The sequence below is a fragment of the Hemiscyllium ocellatum genome, chromosome 36 (assembly GCF_020745735.1).
Source record: "Hemiscyllium ocellatum isolate sHemOce1 chromosome 36, sHemOce1.pat.X.cur, whole genome shotgun sequence".
NCBI classification, from domain to species: Eukaryota; Metazoa; Chordata; class Chondrichthyes; order Orectolobiformes; family Hemiscylliidae; genus Hemiscyllium; species Hemiscyllium ocellatum.
The window spans coordinates 43,764,002-43,785,265 of NC_083436.1; the positions used below are offsets into that span (position 1 = coordinate 43,764,002).

At 46.6% G+C, this 21,264-nt stretch overlaps 1 protein-coding gene across 4 annotated transcripts in view; it reads right to left on the reverse strand.

The window, feature by feature from the left end:
* Positions 1 to 21,264, reverse strand: part of LOC132833335 (electrogenic sodium bicarbonate cotransporter 1-like) — a 205,798-nt gene that overhangs the window by 120,579 nt on the left and 63,955 nt on the right. For all 4 annotated transcript variants that reach the window (XM_060851518.1, XM_060851517.1, XM_060851520.1 and 1 more), the window contains exons 7-10: positions 16,263 to 16,339; positions 13,128 to 13,285; positions 12,194 to 12,281; positions 3,797 to 3,951 (exon numbers count right to left, since the gene is read on the reverse strand). In XM_060851518.1, coding sequence (XP_060707501.1) covers positions 3,797 to 3,951; positions 12,194 to 12,281; positions 13,128 to 13,285; positions 16,263 to 16,339 — 478 coding nt within the window. The remainder of the gene's footprint in view (positions 1 to 3,796; positions 3,952 to 12,193; positions 12,282 to 13,127; positions 13,286 to 16,262; positions 16,340 to 21,264) is intronic.

Consider the following 21,264-nt stretch of genomic DNA (forward strand, 5'->3'; position numbering starts at 1 on the left):
TCCCTACTGTGTTGAAACAGGCCCTTCAGCCTAACAAGTCCACACCAACCCTTCGGAGAGTAACCCACCCAGACCCATTTCTCTCTGACTAATTGCCTTAGCATGACCAATTTTGCACAGCCAATTCACCTGACCTGCACATCTTTAGACTGTGGGAGGAAACTGGAGCACCCGGAGGAAAACCACACAGACACGGAGGGAATGTGCAAACTCCACACAGACAGTCACCCAAGGCTGGAATTGAACCCGGGTTCCTGGCGTTGTGAGGCAGCAGTGCTAACCACTGAGCCACCAAAATTGCATCATGTTCAGGATGTACAGGATTACCACCTTCTGGAGTACTGCGTCCAGTTCTGGACCAGTTCCAGGAAGGATATTATTAAACTGGAGAGTGTTCAGAAGAGATATACAAGAATATTGCCTGATATGGAGGGTTTGGGTTATAAGAAGAGGCTGGGACCTTCTTTACTGGAGCATAGGAGGTTGAGAGGTGACTTTATAGAAGTTTGTAAAATCATGAGAGATACTGATAATATTAATGGTGGTTGTCCTTTCCCTACAATAGGGGATTTCAAAACTGAGGGCACATTTTTAAGGTGAGAGGAGACAGATTTAAACAAGACACGAGGAGTAAATGTTTTGCACAGAGTTTGCGTCTGGAATTAATTTCTTGTGGAAGTGGTGGATATGATGCAGGTACAGTTACAATGTTGAAAAGACATTTGGATAAGTACACGAATAGGAAGGATCTGGAGGGATATGGGCCAGGAGCAGGCAGGTGGGACTAGTTTAGTTTGGGATTCGGGTCAGCATGGCCTGGTTGGGCCGAAGGGTCTGTTTCCGTGCTGTATGGCTCTATGTTGGTGTCACAGGTTTGACCGATACTTGTTCATTCCTCACTGCCATTAGGAAGCTCTAGGGGAGCTCTATCAATCAATAGATTATTCAGATATTTACAAGTTCCTGTCTGTGGGATCTCGCAGTACACATTGAAACCACCTCTGTACCAAGAAAATTGGTAAGTTGCCAGGACCAGGAGTTGGTGTATTTGTCAGGGACAAGGTTTGAACATGATGCAGCTCAAATACTGTGCTCCTCCCTGGTAGCTCCCCACCATTGACATAGAGATCAGAATGAATGCCTTAGACCATTCATCAGGAGGGGAAAAAGATTAACTGGAAAGTGGTGCAGAGTAACAACAGGGGAGCAGAGGGAAAAAGAGGGGTATGGAAACACAGAAACATAGTAAATATGAGCAGGAGTAGGCCATTCGGCCCTTCGAGCCAGCTCTACCATTCAGTATGATCATCCAACTCAATCCCCTGTTCCTGCTTTCTCCCCCGTTCCCTTTGATCCCTTGAGGGGGGGGAACAACAGAAGGAGAAACTGAGAGGAACACCAGACACCGGTAAACCAATCAAAGAGAAAAGGAAATAAATCATATTTTTTGTTACTTTTTGTGAAAAGCCCTGAGTGAGAGGTGACTGGGCGGTGACAAACCAGTGTGTCAATGTGACACCTGCTCCCCATTTGTATGCCCACTCAGAGACCCGCTGCGGAAATATTTGTAAAATCACTACATTTTAACCCTCCTGGTTTGAACAGATCCCCACGTCAGCAGGTTTTCTGTGTCTATAGCTGTAATCATGGATTGTGTTGCCTCTATAGATTGCTAACTCTGCCTGGACTTTATTAACCATGGGCTCTCTGGGCATTGGGAACTGTTCCTACACTCCCAGGGCTGCTCCTAATGTCAAAACAACACCCTCTCTCATCCTCACAGTGCTGTCAACTCTTTACTTACATCCTTAGTGGGCGGCACGGTGGCACAGTGGTTAGCACTGCTGCCTCACAGCGCCTGAGACCCGGGTTCAATTCCCGACTCAGGCGACTGACTGTGTGGAGTTTGCACATTCTCCCCGTGTCTGCGTGGGTTTCCTCCGGGTGCTCCGGTTTCCTCCCACTGTCCAAAGATGTGCGGGTCAGGTGAATTGGCCATGCTAAATTGCCCGTAGTGTTAGGTAAGGGGTAAATGTAGGGGTATGGGTGGGTTGCGCTTCGGCGGGTCGGTGTGGACTTGTTGGGCCGAAGGGCCTGTTTCCACACTGTAAGTCTAATCTAATCCTAACATACATTGCAGTGATTGTAGCTCTCTAACCCAATGCATTTCTATTCTTCCATCAAGTCCGAGTAATGCAACTTTTGATATCAGAGTAATCTCGTCTAGCTTCCCAGCAAACTGTACCATCTCAGCCTCCTATCTCTAACCAGCCTCAGATATACCCATGGCAATGTGTGCCTGTTGAACGGGCAGGGTTGGCCATTTGACCCTGGAGCATGCTGAGCTGACCTCTGAGATTCAACCATGATCACCACCACCACCTCCTCCTTCTCTTCCGGCATCTCTTTCAAATATTTTGGCTTTCAAGCAGAACTTTCCATTTACATAAAATTGACATGATCTTGCATTCTGAGGCCTTTGGATTCACATGTTCCAAAGACTGACCAGTCAGTTTTAATGTGTTTACTGGCCCTCTCTGTTTCCAGGTGAGTTCGATCCTGGCTGTGTCTCTGTGAGGAGCCCTGAGTAAATACCTACACCATCACCACTTGCTAGGCTTCACCATGCTACGGTTAGAATAACGGAATTCCCACGGTATGAAAGCAGGACTTTCGGCCCATTGAGTCCACACTGACCGTCAGAAGGGCATCTCACCCAGACCACTTCCTTACACCATCCCTGGCACCCTGCATTTCCCATGACCAATCCTGTGCATCCCCGGACACTATTGTATAGCTAATCCACCTAACCTGTACAATCTACCCTAACCTGCACATCTTCAGACCATGAGGAAACCGGAGCACCTGGAGGAAACCCACATAGACCCAGGGGGAAGTATGTAAACTCCACATAGACCATCACCTGAGGGTGGAATCGAACCTGGGTTCCTAGTGCTGTGAGATAGCAGTGCTAACCACTGAGCCACCATGCCGCCCCAGGTGGTTAGACTAAAATAAATTCATCCATTCCTATAGCGCCTTTCACAACCTAAGAACATCCTGAAGTGTGTTAAGAAATAATTTTGAAGTGATGCATCATTGGGAATTCAGTCCTTGAATTTGTACACAGCAGGATCTCACAAACGGGAATGTGATTTTTAAAAAAGTTGTTCTCGGCACGCAGGTATCACTGACAACGCCAGATTTATGACCCATCCCTAAATGTATTTAACAAGGTGATGGCCAGCCACCATCTTAAAAACAACGGAGGGGCTTGTCAGGCGATTGGAATGGCGTTCTAGAGTGAGTGGGTTTTACAAGATTTCAGTCGTTTCACAGTCAGCACCATGAGATTAGGTTTTGTTCATTCAGTTAATTGAACTTAAATTCAGGGCCTATAATGGGATTTGATCTCATGCCTTTGGACAATAAATCTGCCCCTCGCTGAGCAAACCACTGGGCCACCAGAGCCATTAATAACTCGCTCACTGACTTTGTTTAAGACTAATGACAAATATTGGCCTGGGCACTAGGGACTACTGCCCGTCTTTGCTTTCAAATTGTACGGGGGATCTTCCCGTAAGGATGGAGGGATACTAGTCCCAGTATTTGAGAGACCATTTGAGATGTAGGTTGTCTTTGCTATCCTCTGTGTGGACCATATAGGAACAGTTCAGTTACCAGGCACTGGTAACCCTGAGTACCTAGACCAGTCCCAGATATAAAGGACCATCTCCAGAGTAGGACCCCATACCTCGTGTGTCCATATTTCCATTCCAAGCACTGATATCTTTACCTTTTGTCGGAAGAAGGGAGTGACTTTGGAGGCTCTATTCGTATCTCAGGATCCCACTCTCCAGGAGGAAGGACAATCACCTCATCCAGGAACTCATCAATTCCAGCCAAGAGATCAGCACTATCCTTCGCCTTGTATGCAATGTCGTGGAACAGCTAAACAATCCGAGAGGGAAAAGCAGAACTCCGGTCACATATTGTAAACATCAACAAATAACGTCGCAAATGCTCATCGCTCCTGACTCAGTTCCAGCTAGGAATGTCAGAACAGGGTGGGGGAATCATCCAGACTGTCAATAATGAGAGGAAGGTCAATCGGCCTCTTCTATAAACACAACAGACCCTCCACCACTCAACCCAGGTCTCTGTGCTCTTCCCAATTCTGGCCCAGAGGTAGGGCCATTAACACTACCTACCCCTAGCTGTTGTGTGATAGCGGAGGTTATGCCTTCCCTCATTTCACTGAAGGTTGAGTATGGCATTATGGCACAATGGTAGTGTCCCTACCTCTGAGTCAGGAAATCTGGGTTCAAGTCCCACTTGGTCCAGGGCCATGCCATCACATTTCTGAACAGGTTTAGATTAGATTCCCTACAGTGTGGAAACAGGCCCTTTGGCCCAACAAGTCCACACTGGCCCACCCAGACCCATTCCCCCTACCCTATATTTACTCCTGACTAATGAACCTAACCTACACATCGCTGGACACTATGGGCAATTTCTATTTGCCAATTCACCTGACCTGCACATCTATGGACTGTGGGAGGAAACTGGAGCACCCGGAGGAAACCCACACAGACACGGGGAGAATGTGTAAACTCCACACAGACAGTCGCCCGAGACTGGAATCGAACCCGGGTTCCTGGCGCTGTGAGGCAGCAGTGCTAACCACTGAGCCACCGTGTCACCCCAAATTAGTTGCCCCAGGATGATAACAATATCAAAACAAACAAAAATAATGCAGTTATCTGGGGAGTCTCTTGTGACACGGTGATAGTGTCCATGCCTCTGAGCCAGGAGGTGCAGCTTCAAGTGCCACCTGCTCCAGAGGTGTGTAATAACATCTCTGACCAGATCGATTGGAAAATATCTGTGGCAGTCTGGCTTGTCCTGCTATTTTTGGCAGGACATACCTGGGCAACTTCCCAAATTGCTGAGTAGATACTGTTAGGTAAACATATATTTTTAAATGTATTTAAACGTCTTAGGAAATAATGAATTATTATAGGACTCTGAAAGTGTGAGAGAACGGTCACTTTGCTGGCCAGCTGAATGACTGGGTCGAGAATTTAATTCTGCCCTACTGCATAGTATGTACAGTAAAGGCACAGGTCACACACCCCGGTGGGTTTATACTCCTCAGGAGACTCCTCCAATCATCTTCACCCGATTTTGTGCTGTCCCTTTCTCTGTCATTTCTCATTTAACTTGACCTCGCTCACCCCCGGTGGGAACGTGTTCCACATTCTCCCCACTCTCTCGGGAAAGAGTCAGAAGACACGTGACACCAAGTTATAGTCCAACAGATTTATTTGAAATCTGCTCCGAAAGCTTGTGATTTTGGGCTATAAGCTGGTGTTGTGTGACTTCTGACCTTGTCCATCCCAGTGCAACACCGGCACCACCACATCTGGGGAACGAGATTTCGGGTGAATTTCCCATTGGATTCTGGTCACTGTATTAGACTTATGGATTCCAGTTCTGGTCTCCCCCAGGAGGAAATAGTTTCTCAACTGTTGGAATATTGCGTGCAATTCTGGTCTCCTTCCTACCGTAGAGTTTTTGTGAAACTTGAAAGGATTCAGAAAAGATTTACAAGGATGTTGCCAGGGTTGCAGGATTTGAGCTATAGGGAGAGGCTGAACAGGCTGGAGCTGTTTTCCCTGGAGCGTCAGAGGCTGAGAGGTGACCTTATAGAGGTTTACAAAATTATGAGGGGCATGGATAGGATAAAAAGAAAAAAGTCTTTTCCCTGGGGTGAGGGAGTCCAGAGCTAGAGGGCATAGGTTTAGGGTGAGAGGGGAAGATATAAAAGAGACCTAAGGCGAAACGTTTTCATGCAGAGGGTGGTGCGTGAATGGAATGAGCTGCCAGAGGAAGTGATGGAGGCTGGTACAATTACAACAGTTAAGAGGCATTTGGATGGGTATATGAATAGGAAGGGTTTGGAGGGATATGGGCCATTGGCAGGTGGAACTAGATTGGGCTGGGATATGTGGTCGGTATGGACGGGTTGGACCGAAGGGTCTGTTTCCGTGCTGTACATCTCTATGACCTATCCTGTTGTAATCCTAAACGCCTCGATTAGGTCATTAGTAAAGAGCTTGATTAAGTTGCAAGTGCACACAAGAAGAGAAGACATGACTCGGGGTCACATTATATGTCGGCACTGAACCAACCTGAGAACAAAAGCCATTGGTAGCTGAACTCGTAAAGGATACACAATGCCCTAATTATACTGACGCACTCGCAATTTCTCCTCATGCAGTGCCCTTCCCACTGTCCTTTCTGTGTGTGAGGCAGCACGCTGACCTCCCCACCCCCCACTTTGGCACCTCACCACTGTTAGAGTATCACATCTACTGGTGGGTCTACACCTGAACAATGAACAGACTGCATTAAAACACACACATAGCAGCCACAACAGCATTTAACTAGACCCAGTAGAATTGGGGCGTTAAGAGACTGAGCTGTCAGACAATAGAGACAACAGCAAATGTGCGGAATGGGACAAGGCTGTGACAGGCAGTGATAGCCTCAGTGAAAAAGTGACATTGTGCCAGATTTTACAAGAGAAAACAATCACATCTCCTGCAGAAAGCGGGTTTCATCCCCGCGAAGACACAATGCTTGAAGCAGTTTCAAGGTGCACCCAGAATGGAACGCTGACGGGGTGGGGAATGAGAGTAGAGGTAGAGAGAACATGGATGTTCCCCCCCCCCACCACCACCACACCCCTCACCCACAGCTTACAGTCAACATACCCACTTTGTGAAGTTGTGGTGTTTCTGTTTTTACTGCAAAGTAACCAGGTCACTGAGTGGTTTGCCTACTGGAGAACAGCTTATTATTTATTCAACCCTCATCAAGAATATCAGCGTTTTCACAACGCAGAAGGAGGCCGCTCAGCCCATCAAACCTAAACTGACTCTCTGTTGAGTGATTTAGTCAGTCCTATTGTCCTCTGCTCTCTCTCTGTCACCCCGCACGATTATTCCCCTCCAAGTGCCTGACTGTATGAGACGACCACTGGGTGTATGCTGACTTATGTCAAGTTGCTGTTCTTACAGATCTGATCCAAGGCTGAATGCAGGGCCCCTGGGAAGCCAGTCTGTGATAGAGAAGATTGGACAGTTAGTGATAACAGGGCCTTACCTTCAACAGGCCAGCTCTGCCGAAACCTGGAGAAGTATTCCTGCACTAGCTTTGAGTTGGGACAACAGGAAGCAGAAAGGGTCACTACATTTTGAAAGTGGACCCAGCCTCCAGGATGAACCCCCCAAACGCCTTACCCCTACGGCCTCCACATTCAGGATTAAACGTTCTGAGCCAGGATTCCTGGATTAGAAGTTGGCTAACTGAAAGAAGACAGAGAGTAGTGATTGACGTGAAATGTTCATCCTGGAGTTCAGTTACTTGTGGTGTACCGCAAGGACCTGTTTTGGGGCCACTGCTGTTTGTGATTTTTATAAAGCACCAAGATGAGAGTGTAGAAGGATGGGTTAGTAAATTTGCGGATGACACTAAGGTTGGTGGAGTTGTGGATAGTGCTGAAGGATGTTGTAGGTTACAGAGAGACATAGATAAGCTGCAGAGCTGGGCTGAGAGGGGGCAAATGGAGTTAAATGCAGAAAAGTGTGAGGTGATCCACTTTGGAAAGAGCAACACAAATGCAGAGTACTGGGCTAATGGTAAGGTTCTTGGTAGTGTAGATGAGCAGAGAGATCTTGGTGTCCATGGACATGGATCCCTGAACGTTGCCATCCAGGTTGATGGGTTGTTAAGAAGGCATACAGTGTGCTTGCTTTTATTGGTAGAGGGATTGAGTTTCGGAATCATGAGGTCATGCTTCAGCTGTACAAAGCTCTGGTGTGGCCACACTTGGAATATTGTGTACAGGTCTGGTCACTGCATTATTGGAAGGATGTGGAAGCTTTGGAAAGAGTTCATAGGAGATTTACTAGGATGTTGTCTGGTATGGAGGGAACGTCTTATGAGGTAAGGCTAAGGGATTTGAGGCTATTTTCATTAGAGAGAAGAAGGTTGAGAGGTGACATAACTGAGACGTATAAGATAATCAGAGGGTTAGATAGAGTGGACAGCGAGAGCCTTTTTCCTCGGATGGCGATGGCTAGCAGGAGGGGACATAGCTTTAATTTGAAGGGTGATAGATATAGGACAGATATCAGAGGTAGTTTCTTTACTCAGAGACTAGTAGGGGCATGGAACGTACTGCCTGCAACAGTAGTAGACTCACCAACTTTAAGGGTATTTAAATGGATAGGGATACGGATGAGAATGGAATAATGTCGGGTAGATGGGCTTCAGATTGGTTCCACAGGTTGACACAACATTGAGGGCCGAAGGTCTTGTAATGGGCTGAAATTTCTATGTTCTAAAAGAATAATCCCCAAGCCATTGCTGTAAACAACACCCAGACAGAGTGGAGAGGATATTAGGGAAAGGTGGCTCAAATACTCTTGGTAATTACTTTAAAAGAGTTTGAGACTTTTTTTGGGTTGACCACTTGAGGGCAGCATGTCATGTGATGCAATCTCCAGGCATAATCAAAGTTAGCCACTCACTTGTGAGGTGCCATACCAATGCAAACTCTTTCATTTGATTAGATTGTATGGTACATTTCTACTAATTGGATTTGCATGGCTTCCTGAGAGAAACAGCAAAAGGAGAGGGAGTTTGACACAGTGGTGTCTCTCTGTCCCCATGACTCCCTGTAGTGAATACCTGCTCCTTCCTCACAGCTCGGTGGGAGCCTCATCATTACAAAGAGCTCATTTTGATAAAGAAACTTTATCTTTTGAATATACTCAGGTTCGGGAGGGAGGGTCCAGTGGGGTCATGGGATTAACAATGCAGAGGTTCAGGGGACGTTCTTAGTTGTGAGTTCAAACCCAACCACAGCACCTGGAGAAATTTGCATTAACGAAGACTGGGATTAAAAGCCAGACTAATGGAAACTAAGTAACCATTATCGTAAAAACCTTTACTGGAACATCCTTCAGGGAGGGAAATCTGCCATTCTTACCCGGCCTGGCCTACATGTGACTCCAGACCCACAGCAATGCGGCTGACTCTTAAGTGGCTGAGTAAGAAACTCCGTTCCTAGGCAATTAGGGACAAGAGACAAATACTGACCTTCCCACATCCTGGCACTTACATTCCGTGGAAGATTAAAGAAAATATGATCAATCCCACACAAACTGTTTCCACAAGGAAAGTTTTTAACCAATAGAAAGTAGTCTTCTTTTAACAAACTGTCTCGACTTAAGGAGGCCAGGTTGTGAAAAATGATTGAGCCTGAAAAGTTAAGGAAAGGATTGAAATGGTTGGGTGCAGAGGGGGCAGGTTCTTGTGGAATGGTCAATACCATCTCTCTTCCAGGTACAAGCCACCCCACCGAGACCCGATGGGTAAGGGATGTGCATTCATCGTTTGGCCAGACAGGTGAAGGATCAACCTGCAAATCTCTCCAACATTCGGTGAGACAGAGAGTGTGACAACCCAGCATTCCGACTCCCAGTTCTGGCTGGGACAGATTCGGAATGTGCACCTTTGTCTTACACAGAGTGGTGACCGTGACACTCGGTGTCAGGTTGGTCTTCAGGCAGAGAATTTGAGAAGAAAAGTCCAAGTTATGAGAGTTTATCAGTGAAATATGCATTCCTTTTATCCTCTGCGTCTCCTCTGTAAATATTCATTAGTCAATAATTTGGCAGAGACCTTGAATATCAATAATGCACTGAAGGTGATGATTTGTCATCATTCCTTTACATATTCACTCTGCCTCCTCACCTTACCCAGGGGTCAGACCGATAGAGAAGAAGATACTAAAAAAGCCACAAAGGATTTTGAGAATTTCTCCCCATTTATTCGGTTTCCATTGGCAAAAGGGTCAGTAACTGAGGGAAATAACTTTCAGATAATTGCCAAGAGGGCAGACACAGGGGAAATTTTTATTTCAATGTATCAGGTTGTTGTGATCTGAAAAGGCAGCAGAAACAGATTCAATTGTAACTTACATCAAAACATGAAAAAGGAACAAATACCGGGCTGTGGGAAAGAAGGGGAGTCAATGGGCTGAATGACCTCATTCTGTTTTGTCCGAGTCTTTATGCCATGGATGAGGTTAATTAGAAAACATTAATTTTTTCAAAGCTGAAGAATTGGTCTAGGGAAGGAGTCACTTAAAATGCTGGTTAAGGTTACTAAACAGAAGCTATTCTTGAGATCAAGGCATTAGATCAGATTAGATTACTTACAGTGTGGAAACAGGCCCTTCGGCCCAACAAGTCCACACTGACCCGCCGAAGCGCAACCCACCCATACCCCTACATTTGCCCCTTACCTAACACTACGGGCAATTTATCATGGCCAACTCACCTGACCCGCACATCTTTGGACTGTGGGAGGAAACTGGAGCACCCGGAGGAAACCCACGCAGACACGGGGAGAACGTGCAAACTCCACACAGTCAGTCGCCTGAGGCGGGAATTGAACCCGGGTCTCTGGCGCTGTGAGGCAGCAGTGCTAACCACTGTGCCACCGTGCCGCCCACCATTCTTATTGAATAAAAATGTTTATCTCACGAACGGATGGAATATCCTTCAAGGTGATTTGGGAAATCACTAAATGTTCTTATAGTGATCATGTCAAATAATTCCTGCTGTATTGTATTTTTTTTAAACGCTGAAACAGAACCAGATGGTGGGTGAGTAAAGCTTGGACTCCATCTTTCTTTAATTTAATCAGTTAGCGTGGGTGTGAAACCAGAGAATGGGTCGGGGGGGAATGGTGAGGAGAGTGGGAAAGGGGGGGGGGGGGGGGGGGGGGGGGGTGGTGAGTGGAAAAAGAAGCAAGACCTGGGGTAAAAGGAAGCCATTCTGCCCATTGGACTTGTTCCTCCATTTAATGAGATCAGGTCTGATCTGGTTTTGGCTTCAATCCTGTGTGTCACTCGATAACCCTTGACATATGAGTGAGGTGGTAACTAGGTTCAGGTGGGTATTTGGATGATCCAGGGATTAATGGGGGTATTTAGATCAGGTTAGGGGGGTAAGTAGGAGGTTGGGAATCAGTGTGAATGGCCAGGGGTAGACAGTTCTTGTGTTCCCCAGAAGTTAGCACAGGAATTTCCATAGAATCCCTACAGCATGGAAACAGGCCATTGAGTCCAACAAGTCCAGACCAACCCTAAGAGTAACCCACCCAGACCCATTCCCCTGACCTATTAATCTACATTTACCCCTGTCTAATGCACCTATAGGAAATTTAGCACAGCCAATTCACCCGAATTGCACACCTTTGGATTGTGGGAGGAAACCGGCGCAGACATGGTGAGAATGTGCAAACTCCACACAGATAGTCGCCCAAGGGTAGAATTGAAGCCGGGTCCCTGGCACTGTGAGGCAGCAGTGCTAACCACCGAGCCATTGTGCCACCCTAAATTTGGTCAAATGTTTCCTGGATATCAATTCAGGAATGTTAGTCAAATATGCCTGCAGTCTCTGACTCAAAGTTATAGACAGAGGAGCTCAGCGCTTCCAACAGTCCCAAGCTCATCCAAAATCTCCACTCTCCCCCAGTACCACACCTCCCAACTTCAGCTAAATAAAAACCAGAATTGGGAGTTGAAAGTTCCTGGGCATTCTCCATGGAGGTCAATGCACCAGGACTGTTTGAGATACTGATCTTCACCATCAGACACATGCCTGCCTCCAAAACTCCAAAGACGGGAAGATTTAGATTCTAATTATGACAGAGTTCATCATGGGTGCTGTTTCTCCAAAGCCTGGAAGTCTTTGTGTAAAGAGGTTTTATAATTATATAGTGCCTGTTGCATCCTTGTGATATATCAACACTTCATTGACCATGAATCTTTGAAGAGTCTGAGATTAAGACGGTCTATTCCTGCCCAGTGATACATTTGATCCCAAGATGAACTCCCACCCTCATAGTTGTGCCCTCACTGATATCGTCTAATCCCACCTCAGTAACATCACTCAAACTCATTCATCTCAATCTCCTCACTCTAATCAATCCTTCCTCATCAGATGATCTTGGAGGAAGTCCAATGGATCTTTGATGCACACTCTGTAAGGCACAGCTCCCAGTAATATGTGTTGACATCACGGATAGGCAACATGTCCATAACCCTCACCTCATCAGACATGAGTGTGGCGATTGCTCTCCCAATTTCATGGTATGATTTTGCCTTGCCTTTAGGTCCAAGCAGAACAAACAGAAACCTAGACAGCAACATAATAATGGTGTAAGTCTCAAACAGTTCAGAAACAAAGTGGCTCAGTTACCCAATGTTATCAGCCCCATATTCCTCCAAAATCTCCACACTCCTCCAGTACCACACATCCCAACTTCAGCTAAATATAAAAGAACTACGGATGCTGGAAATCAGAAACAAAAACAGAAGTTGCTGGAAAAGCTCAACAGGTCTGGCAGTATCTGTGGGGAGAAATCAGCGGTAACGTTTCGGGCCCAGTGATTCTTTCTCAGACCTGCTGAGCTTTTCCTGCAATTTCTGTGCTTTTTCGCCCAACGTCAGCTGGCTGGCCACCCTCTGAAGTTTTGTTCCGAAACCACTCAGTCTACCTACTGCTCTCTCCTCCTTTAAGCAGATATTGAGTTGTACATTTCCCAAGGACGCTTTGGAAAAACATCTCACAAATCCACAGCAAGAAAAGAAGCAGGTGAATGTAGATAGCATTGTTTATTGGCACATCAAACTGTCCTAAGTCACTTCACAGCCAATTAGACACTCTTGAGTCATGATTGAAATGTACCAAACATGGAGGTTAAATTACAAACATCTACCTCATGGGAGAGGGGACCTCCATTTAACACATCAATGGAAAAACAGTGTTTCCAACAGTGTAATGCTCCCTCGGTTCTGCACTGCAAGAGAGAGTCTGTAAACTGCACTCGGCTTTATGATGTGGGACTTGAAGCTATAACCCTGAGAGTCAGGGATGAGCAGGCTCCACATAGGAGTCACTGACAATGGTGACACATGTTGGTCTTCACAGACGATCTCTGGGGACCTGGCAGGGTGAAAGGTCCTGTCACAGTGTCCTCACCTGGTTGGCACGGGAACCTCGGTCAGAGCACCCAGCATCACAGCTTGCTGCAGACGTACAAAGGCAATAAACGGAGTGTCGAGAAAGTCCACCTCACCCACCAGCACATTGGACGCTTCCGCATCACGTGGGAGCTTCTTCATGAACTTGTTCTTGAGCTACAGCAAAACAAAAACCCACAAGTGATTACTGCCCAGGGACATACACTCAATGTAACACAACAGGGAATTACTGCCCAGGGACACACACTCAGTGTAACACAACAGGGAATTACTGCCCAGGGACACACACTCAGTGTAACACAACAGGGAATTACTGCCCTGAGAGACACTTGCTAATGTATCACTTTCTCCAAAATGTTGGAAGATTCAGTACTAAGATAAATCAAAGGAGATGTGGGGGAGACAAAAAGTTTTGCTCATAAATAGCAGACAGTTTCCAGTCAATCTAATCATGAATCAATAAACAGCCACCCAGCCTACATTTATACAGCAACCACATATAGTTCGAACAGAGCAGGGGCTTTCCAGAGGATTATTTTGCAAAGTATGGCACTGAGCCACAGAAGACAAGATGACTGAAATGATTGGTCAAAGAGGTAGCTCTTTGAGGACGAGAATTGAAGGAAAATTGGGCAGGAGAAACCCATTGATCCTTGTCCTCTGGTACTGTTTAATTGTTTGGTTTTGAAATGTTGCTGTAAATCACTATGTTTGAAGAAATCAGCAATGAAAAGGGTTAACAAGATTTTAAGTTATTAGTAATGCACTTTGGACTGACAGTTTTGCAGAGTAATGTCAGAGAGAATTTTGCTACAAACAGAGAGAGTTGAGGATCTCATGCTGTCCCCCTCTGTTCACCACGGGAGTCTCCTTCAGCTGCTCCATCTGTGGTCAGTTCTCCTCAGCCACCGCTCTTTCACTGGGAAGAAATCCCACCCCCCCATCTCATGGTTCCTTTGAGAAGTTTCTGACTCCTATAGCACTATCTCCAAGGCAACCAGACCCAACCTTGGGTCACCTCGTGGTCAAGGCCTGATGTAAATCCTCCTTTCTTCAACTCCTCCAGCTTTATAGTTTCTTGGCAGCTGAAAAGAAGTCAGAGATTTTCACAGGAGTGTGGGGAAACAAATCTGCTTTCTGTCTTGGAAGGAGCAATGTCCACTTGTCACACAGGAAGCTCGACAATAATTTGTTGACTAGTGGCACTCAATGTAAACACTACCCTCTTTGGTAATGCCCAGCTAGTTTGTCCATTTCATTGTTGGACTATTAGTCACCATGGAAAGGGACAGGGTAAAGGGCATTCATGGGAATGAGATGAAGGAGTCACAATCAGGGAGCATGGGAATATAACAAGAGTGTTGTATGTTCAGGATTCTGAATAACCAGTCCCCAAAGGGGCCCGAGTGTTTGAGGAGGGAGGGTGCAGGGGAGGTTGGGTTGGAGAGAAGCTGTTGTGTTCTGGGTTGGAGGTTTTCAGGGCCAGGTTAGGGGTGGCATCCAGGCAGTGAGCACCATTGGGGACTGAGATTTCTGACATGAGCATTCAAGAATCAGGGCGAACACCACCTGATCCAGTTCATTGCCAAGCTTGCGCCTCCGACGAGGGAGTGGGAACTGCTTTCGGTACGGCTCACTGCCAAGACCAGTGAAGAATACAAGGTCAGACCCACACACCAGAATGTGTCAACCGTGCAGAGTCAATGCAAGTGAGCAATCAGGGCACGGTTGGAGGAGACTAAATTCAGACTGCAGTTTCAAACAGCACCGCAAGGACCTTCTGTGGAGAGCTCCCAACATCTACAGCAAAAACCTTTCAAGTGTTACAGAATGTCCTGTGGCACATTACTGAATCAACCAAGAAGGAAACAGGAGAGTGGGTGCAAGTTGTAAGGAATGCCTTAGGGAGACAGGGAAAGGGGTTAGCAAGAGAAGTGTAGAGCTTAGCACCTCAAAAGCTGGAAACACAACCACCAATGACGAGGTGATTAGATTTGGAAAATGCATCGGGGTGAGAATCAGAGAAACACGAGTGTTGTGGAGCGGGAGGGGTGACTCGGGCAGAATTTGATGAAACCATGGAGGAATTTAAAAACAAGAGCAAGGATTTTTTATTAAGACAAAGCAAAAGGCATCACGAGACATTATATTAATTGTCACCAAACTACTATAATAAATGCATCCTGACGGGTTTGAAGGTCTAAGTCTCACATCATTCTGATAAATACATTATTCCTTTCTCCCTGGGTCAAAATCCTGGAACTCCCTCCCAAATATTCTTCACAGCAACACTGTGACGACTAACTCAACTCCTGTCTCCCCAAAGCCTGTCCACTATCTACAAGGTACAAGTCAGGAGTGTGATGGAATACTCTGCACTTGCCCTGGATGGGGGCAGCTCCAACAACACTCAAAGAGAACAAAGCAGCCACTTGATTGGCCCCACATCCATAAACATCCCCTCCCTCCATCACCGACGCTCAGTAGCAGCAGTGTGTACCATCTACAAGATGCACTGCAGAAATCTACCAAAGATCCTCAGACAGCTTCTTCCAAAACCACAACCACTTCCATCTAAAAGGACAAGGACAACAGATACTTGGGAACACCACCCTACAAGTTCCCCTACGAGCCCCTCACCATCCTGACTTGGAAATATATCCTTCTGTGTTGCTGCTTCAGAATCCTGGAATCCCCTCCCTAAGGGCATTGTGGGTCTACCTACAGCACATGGACTGCAGTGGGTCAAGAAGGCAGCTCACCCCCACCTTCTCAAGGGGCAACTAGGGACGGGGAATAAATGCTGGCCCAGCCAGTGACACCCAGGAATAAATAACTAAAACCAAACCTGCTCTGTGAATGTGTCCCAACAATACAGGCTGCAGCAAACCACCACCGGGTTGTCGAAGGGTAACTTGTCTAGCCCAAACACCAATGTTCACACTCACTGAAAACATTAATAACACAAACTCTCTGACAATGAATGAAGGTCCTGAGGCATGTAACTTCCAAGGTTGGCCAATTTGGGGTTTTTTTCTTGGATGTTCCCAAAGTTGTGACTTTGTGAAATCTTCTGAGCGCTGTATCATTTCTGTCTTCAGAGCCTCCCCTCTCAACCCTCACCCACAGTCACCTGATCCTTGTCTGGTTTGTCTGAGATGTCGTTCATGCTCCCTGTAGTCAGGTTCCGATGGGTTAATCCGGGGCTACCTGGAATGGAAACCCAATGACAGGAATTAAAACAGAACTCTCACTGTTATCCAGGGCAACTCCATCCAGAACACAGGCAGAAAGCATGCAGCTGAAGAATAGATTCTGAGAGAGAAAAATCTAAGCATGCAAGCCTCGATTACTGGCTACTCTTGTCTCTTTTCTTTTGAGTGCATGTTGCATTGCACAGAAATCTTTTTCCTCAATTCTTCCCCACTGCTGGAAATGGGTTTTCACAGAATTGCAAAACTGATGTAGCACAAAGGGAGGCTATTCAGCCCACTGTGCCTGCACTGCTTCTGTCCCCTAATGCCAATATCCCGTCTTTTCTCCACATCCATCTGCCCCATTTCTATCTATATCATCATCCTATTCCCTCCTGAATGCCCCAGTTGGATGTTTGAGTCTCCTGAGTGGAGTGTGAACTCAGTGAGGAGGGCTCCATGCTATGATCTGGGACATCCCTAACCCGTGTGAGTGGAACATGCCCCTCACTGTCCATTGATCACTCATCGTTTGGGAGCTGAGAAGCTCAGGAACTGCTGCAAGGATGTCTCTGGTTTTGTGACTCTATGGCCAAAGGCAACACCCCGAAGGTGTGGGGAGATGTCTTGGATGGAGGAGAGGCCCGTAAGTTTACTGTAACAGACATTGGGAGTTACTGTGCGGTGGAGGATTCACTCCTCGGTGAATCTCTGGTGAAACTGTGGGGTTCTCCTATGACTGTGCAACATGCCTGCCACCAGTGTTACCCTGGGACTGAGTCCTGGGAAGCTGGGGAGAAGGCCAGCACTTCAATGTGTAGCTGCAGGAACCACCTTGACGCTGCAATCCCATTCCATGGGACTGCAGATCCCTCCATGTTGCTGGAAGGAGCTTGAGGCTATCAGCAGAGAGGTGTGGATTACAGCGGACAGTACTGTCTTAGACACACAACAGTTGGCTGTGAATCCTCTTGCAAGATGCAGAAAAACCTTCACTTCCTCTTGGGAGAGTCTGAGTCTCTTCCTAAGTCGCATCTCCAAAACCTACTGTGGACTGGGCCCATGGTTAAAGAAAGATTAGCAATTTGTACACTGTCTTTTCCAACCCCAGAATGTCCCAATGTACTTTGCAGCCAAGGAGGCTTTACCTCTGCAGTGTAGTCACCGTTACAGAACAGAAACCACATCAACCAATCTGCTCACAATAAGGTCCCACAGGCACCAATGGGAGAACAAGGTCATATTTAGTGGCATTGATTCAGGGTAGGGATGCAAAACCCTAAATGGTTAGACAGTTATTAGATAAACATTGGTCTTGTCATTACTATATTGCTATTAACTTTTAAGGCAGGTTAGCAAAAAAAGTGCTGCAGAGAAGTGGCTTTATTTTGGGAAAGGCCTTAATATCGTCTGAGAGTCTGAGGGAAGACATTGTTACAACTGTATCACTGGATTTACTTATTGTTGTTCTTCATCTTTAGGGAGTTAAATTTGATCTAAATGGCTGAATTAAACAATTAACTAATAGAATTTTAATAACTTAAACAAGCACTTTTTAAAAATAATATTTATGTCCCCAATTAGGGAATAAACATTGACCCATTCACCGGGAGGAACACCTTTGCTCTGCTGGGATCCACCTGAGGGCACAAGTGGCCATTATTCAAAGTCAAATCCACAACATGTTACCTTCAACAGTGAGCGCTCCCCCATAGAATCCCTACAGTCTGGATTCAGGCCATTCGGCCCATCAAGTCCAGACTGACCCTCCAAAGGGTGGTGGGCGGCATGGTGGCACAGTGGTTAGCACTGCTGCCTCACAGCGCCAGAGACCTGGGTTCAATTCCCACCTCAGGCGACTGACTGTGTGGAGTTTGCACATTCTCCCCGTGTCTGCGTGGGTTTCCTCCGGGTGCTCCGGTTTCCTCCCACAGTCCAAAGATGTGCAGGTGAATTGGCCATGCTAAATTGCCCGTAGTGTTAGGTAAAGGGGTAAATGTAGGGGAATGGGTGGGTTGCGCTTCGGCGGGTCGGTGTGGACCTTGTTGGGCCGAAGGGCCTGTTTCCACACTGTAAGTAATCTAATCTAATCTAAAGTGTTTCCAGTATCCTCGATACTCACCTATACGCCAGCAAGCCCGAGAGTGGGAGTGGGGGCGGGGGCTGCTGGTTAATGGGCTGCACCCACTGCACCTCAGGCTGTTGCTGTGGGTAAGACACTCACGCTCACCCAGGGAGGAGACAGCACCCACCCAGGGGTACGTGACAGGAAGTCCAAACTCAGTTTTGTGTTTCCATTAACCCATCCACGCAGCGAAGGAAGGAACCATTTCTTGAGGAAAAGAATAGTCTCTGTACAAATTGTGATTGCATACCTTGAGCCTCCCAGAATGAATCTTAAAGCTTTAAAAATCAGAGGCGAAATGACTCTAAACAGATACACTTCAAGCTTTGTCGAAACAGATTCACTCCATGATTCACGATGCTGTCGATTACCTACATCGCGGTACCAATGCCATCTTATTTGCTGCAGTTTCAACCCCAGTCAGCTTGTAGGGACCTGGATGAAAGTGGCCTCTGGCTGTGTGAGTGTACAGACATTTACTGCTGGATGTGTGCACTGCCAAATCTCAGGCTGGTAAGAAAATGTAGTGGAGAAAGTGAGGTCTGCAGATGCTGGAGATCAGAGCTGAAAATGTGTTGCTGGAAAAGCGCAGCAGGTCAGGCAGCATCCAAGGAGCAGGAGAATCGACGTTTCGGGCATAAGCCCTTCTTCAGGATTCCTTTGATGCTGCCAGACCTGCTGCGCTTTTCCAGCAACACATTTTTAAGAAAATGTAGTGGGGCCAGCTGCTGTTTCAAAGTTCTGGTTACCTTCATTCTGGAGAGCAGAGTGTTGAAATAAATGGTCAGGACAGACTTTCACTACAATCACTAATAACCATCCCTATAAAGACTTACTTATAACAAAAGGCCACTTGATAACATCTGCTCTGTTCTGAGAACAAGCGGCTGGATCTCATTCTTCAGATCTAAAGTGAGGGCTGGATTGAAACAGCAGAGGTCCTGAGCTATACTGCTGAAGGCAGTATATACAGCCTACCCTCCAGGTCAATATTGTCGCACTCACATTGAGACAGAATGGGCTCAACACCCAACCATTCTCCTCCTTATCAGTTAGACTAGGACTTCAAGGGCTGTGCCCTACCTAAGTTAAAGGAGCTGGATAGCACACCTACTGAGAGATTGTGGTACAGAGAGCAGGTCCATGCTGGGGAACTTTAAGGGGTGGAGGTTAATGGGGGAGCTGGGGGGAAGTGGAGCTCAAACCCCAGCAGATCCATTCTCGGGAGGGGGTGGGAAGTGAGGGTTGTGCTGGGATGGGACGGGGGGGTCTGTAGTGGGTGAGTGTTGGGAGGTTTAGGGAGTGTTGGGAGGTTTAGGGTGGAGGGTTATGGGAGGTCAATAAGCTGAGGCTTGTGATTACAGACTCTTGCTAACATTACCCCATTGAAGGCTCTGCCAGCAGTTCATAAGGTAATGCCAACGCGGGATGGGTTCACAATTCCAGTAGAAAACTCACCCAGCATCAAACTCTATGGGCATCAGTGATAAACTCCATGGGCGTCAGTATTAAACTCCATGGGCGTCAGTATTAAACTCCATGGGCGTCAGTTATTAAACTCCATGGGGGTCAGTATTAAACTCCATGGGCGTCAGTATTAAACTCCATGGGGGTCAGTATTAAACTCCATGGGGGTCAGTATTAAACTCCATGGGGGTCAGTTATTAAACTCCATGGGCGTCAGTATTAAACTCCATGGGCGTCAGTATTAAACTCCATGGGGGTCAGTATTAAACTCCATGGGGGTCAGTATTAAACTCCATGGGCGTCAGTTATTAAACTCCATGGGCGTCAGTATTAAACTCCATGGGCGTCAGTATTAAACTCTATGGGGGTCAGTATTAAACTCCATGGGCGTCAGTTATTAAACTCCATGGGGGTCAGTATTAAACTCTATGGTGGTCAGTATTAAACTCCATGGGGGTCAGTATTAAACTCTATGGGGGTCAGTATTAAACTCCATGGGGGTCAGCTGAAATGCCTGGCTTTGTACTCAGTGCAATCTGAGCCTTCAGTGGGTGGGGTAAAACCAGCCCTCCATCAATCCTACAGCCACTGAGGTCCCGGTCACAGAGCTCCCAAATGCTCCATAATTCAGCCGTAACAAAACTACCTGGTGCTGTGGTAATATCTCTGAGACAGCTGTACTTTTCATAGGAGCAGGAGGAGGCCATTCAGCCCCTCATGTCTAATGGTGGTTGGGAGAGGATCATGGCTGTGAGAACTGCTCTTGGTTTGGATTTACTCATTTCCTTGGGGCAGTAATCACTGTTTTCTTAGTTGTGCATTGTTTTTGGAACTTTTTAAAAAAAGATGCTTTGGAAGGGAGGAAGGAGTGAGTGTTTCAGGACAGTGACCAGGTAGCAAGGTTGGAGGCTGAGCACTAGGCTCAGAGATCGGCTTTTTGTGGAGCAGTTAACGGTGTAGTTTCACAGCTGTCAGGCTGAGAAATCGCACAAGGGCTTTGGAGATTGGGTTTCACTGAAATAACCAACATGCAGTACAGTTTCATAGCTGATGTGTTGGGGGGTGGGTGGGCGGGCTCTAACATCCAACATCAGGGGCAGCTGCAAGAGCTGTCAGTGATTTCAAACTAAATCACTGCCTGAAATTCCAGGGGAAAAGAACGGCCTTTGGTTTTGGCTTGATTTTAAAACTTATAAAACCTCTAAGTCTTAATCTGGTTTTTTTTTTGTAAATTTATAATAGTGAGTAAGGGCGTCAGTGTGACATCAGAATGGTGTGTTGCCTCCCTGGTGCCAGCATTGAGGATATCTCAGAGCAGGTACAGAATATTTCAAAGGGGACAGGGACCA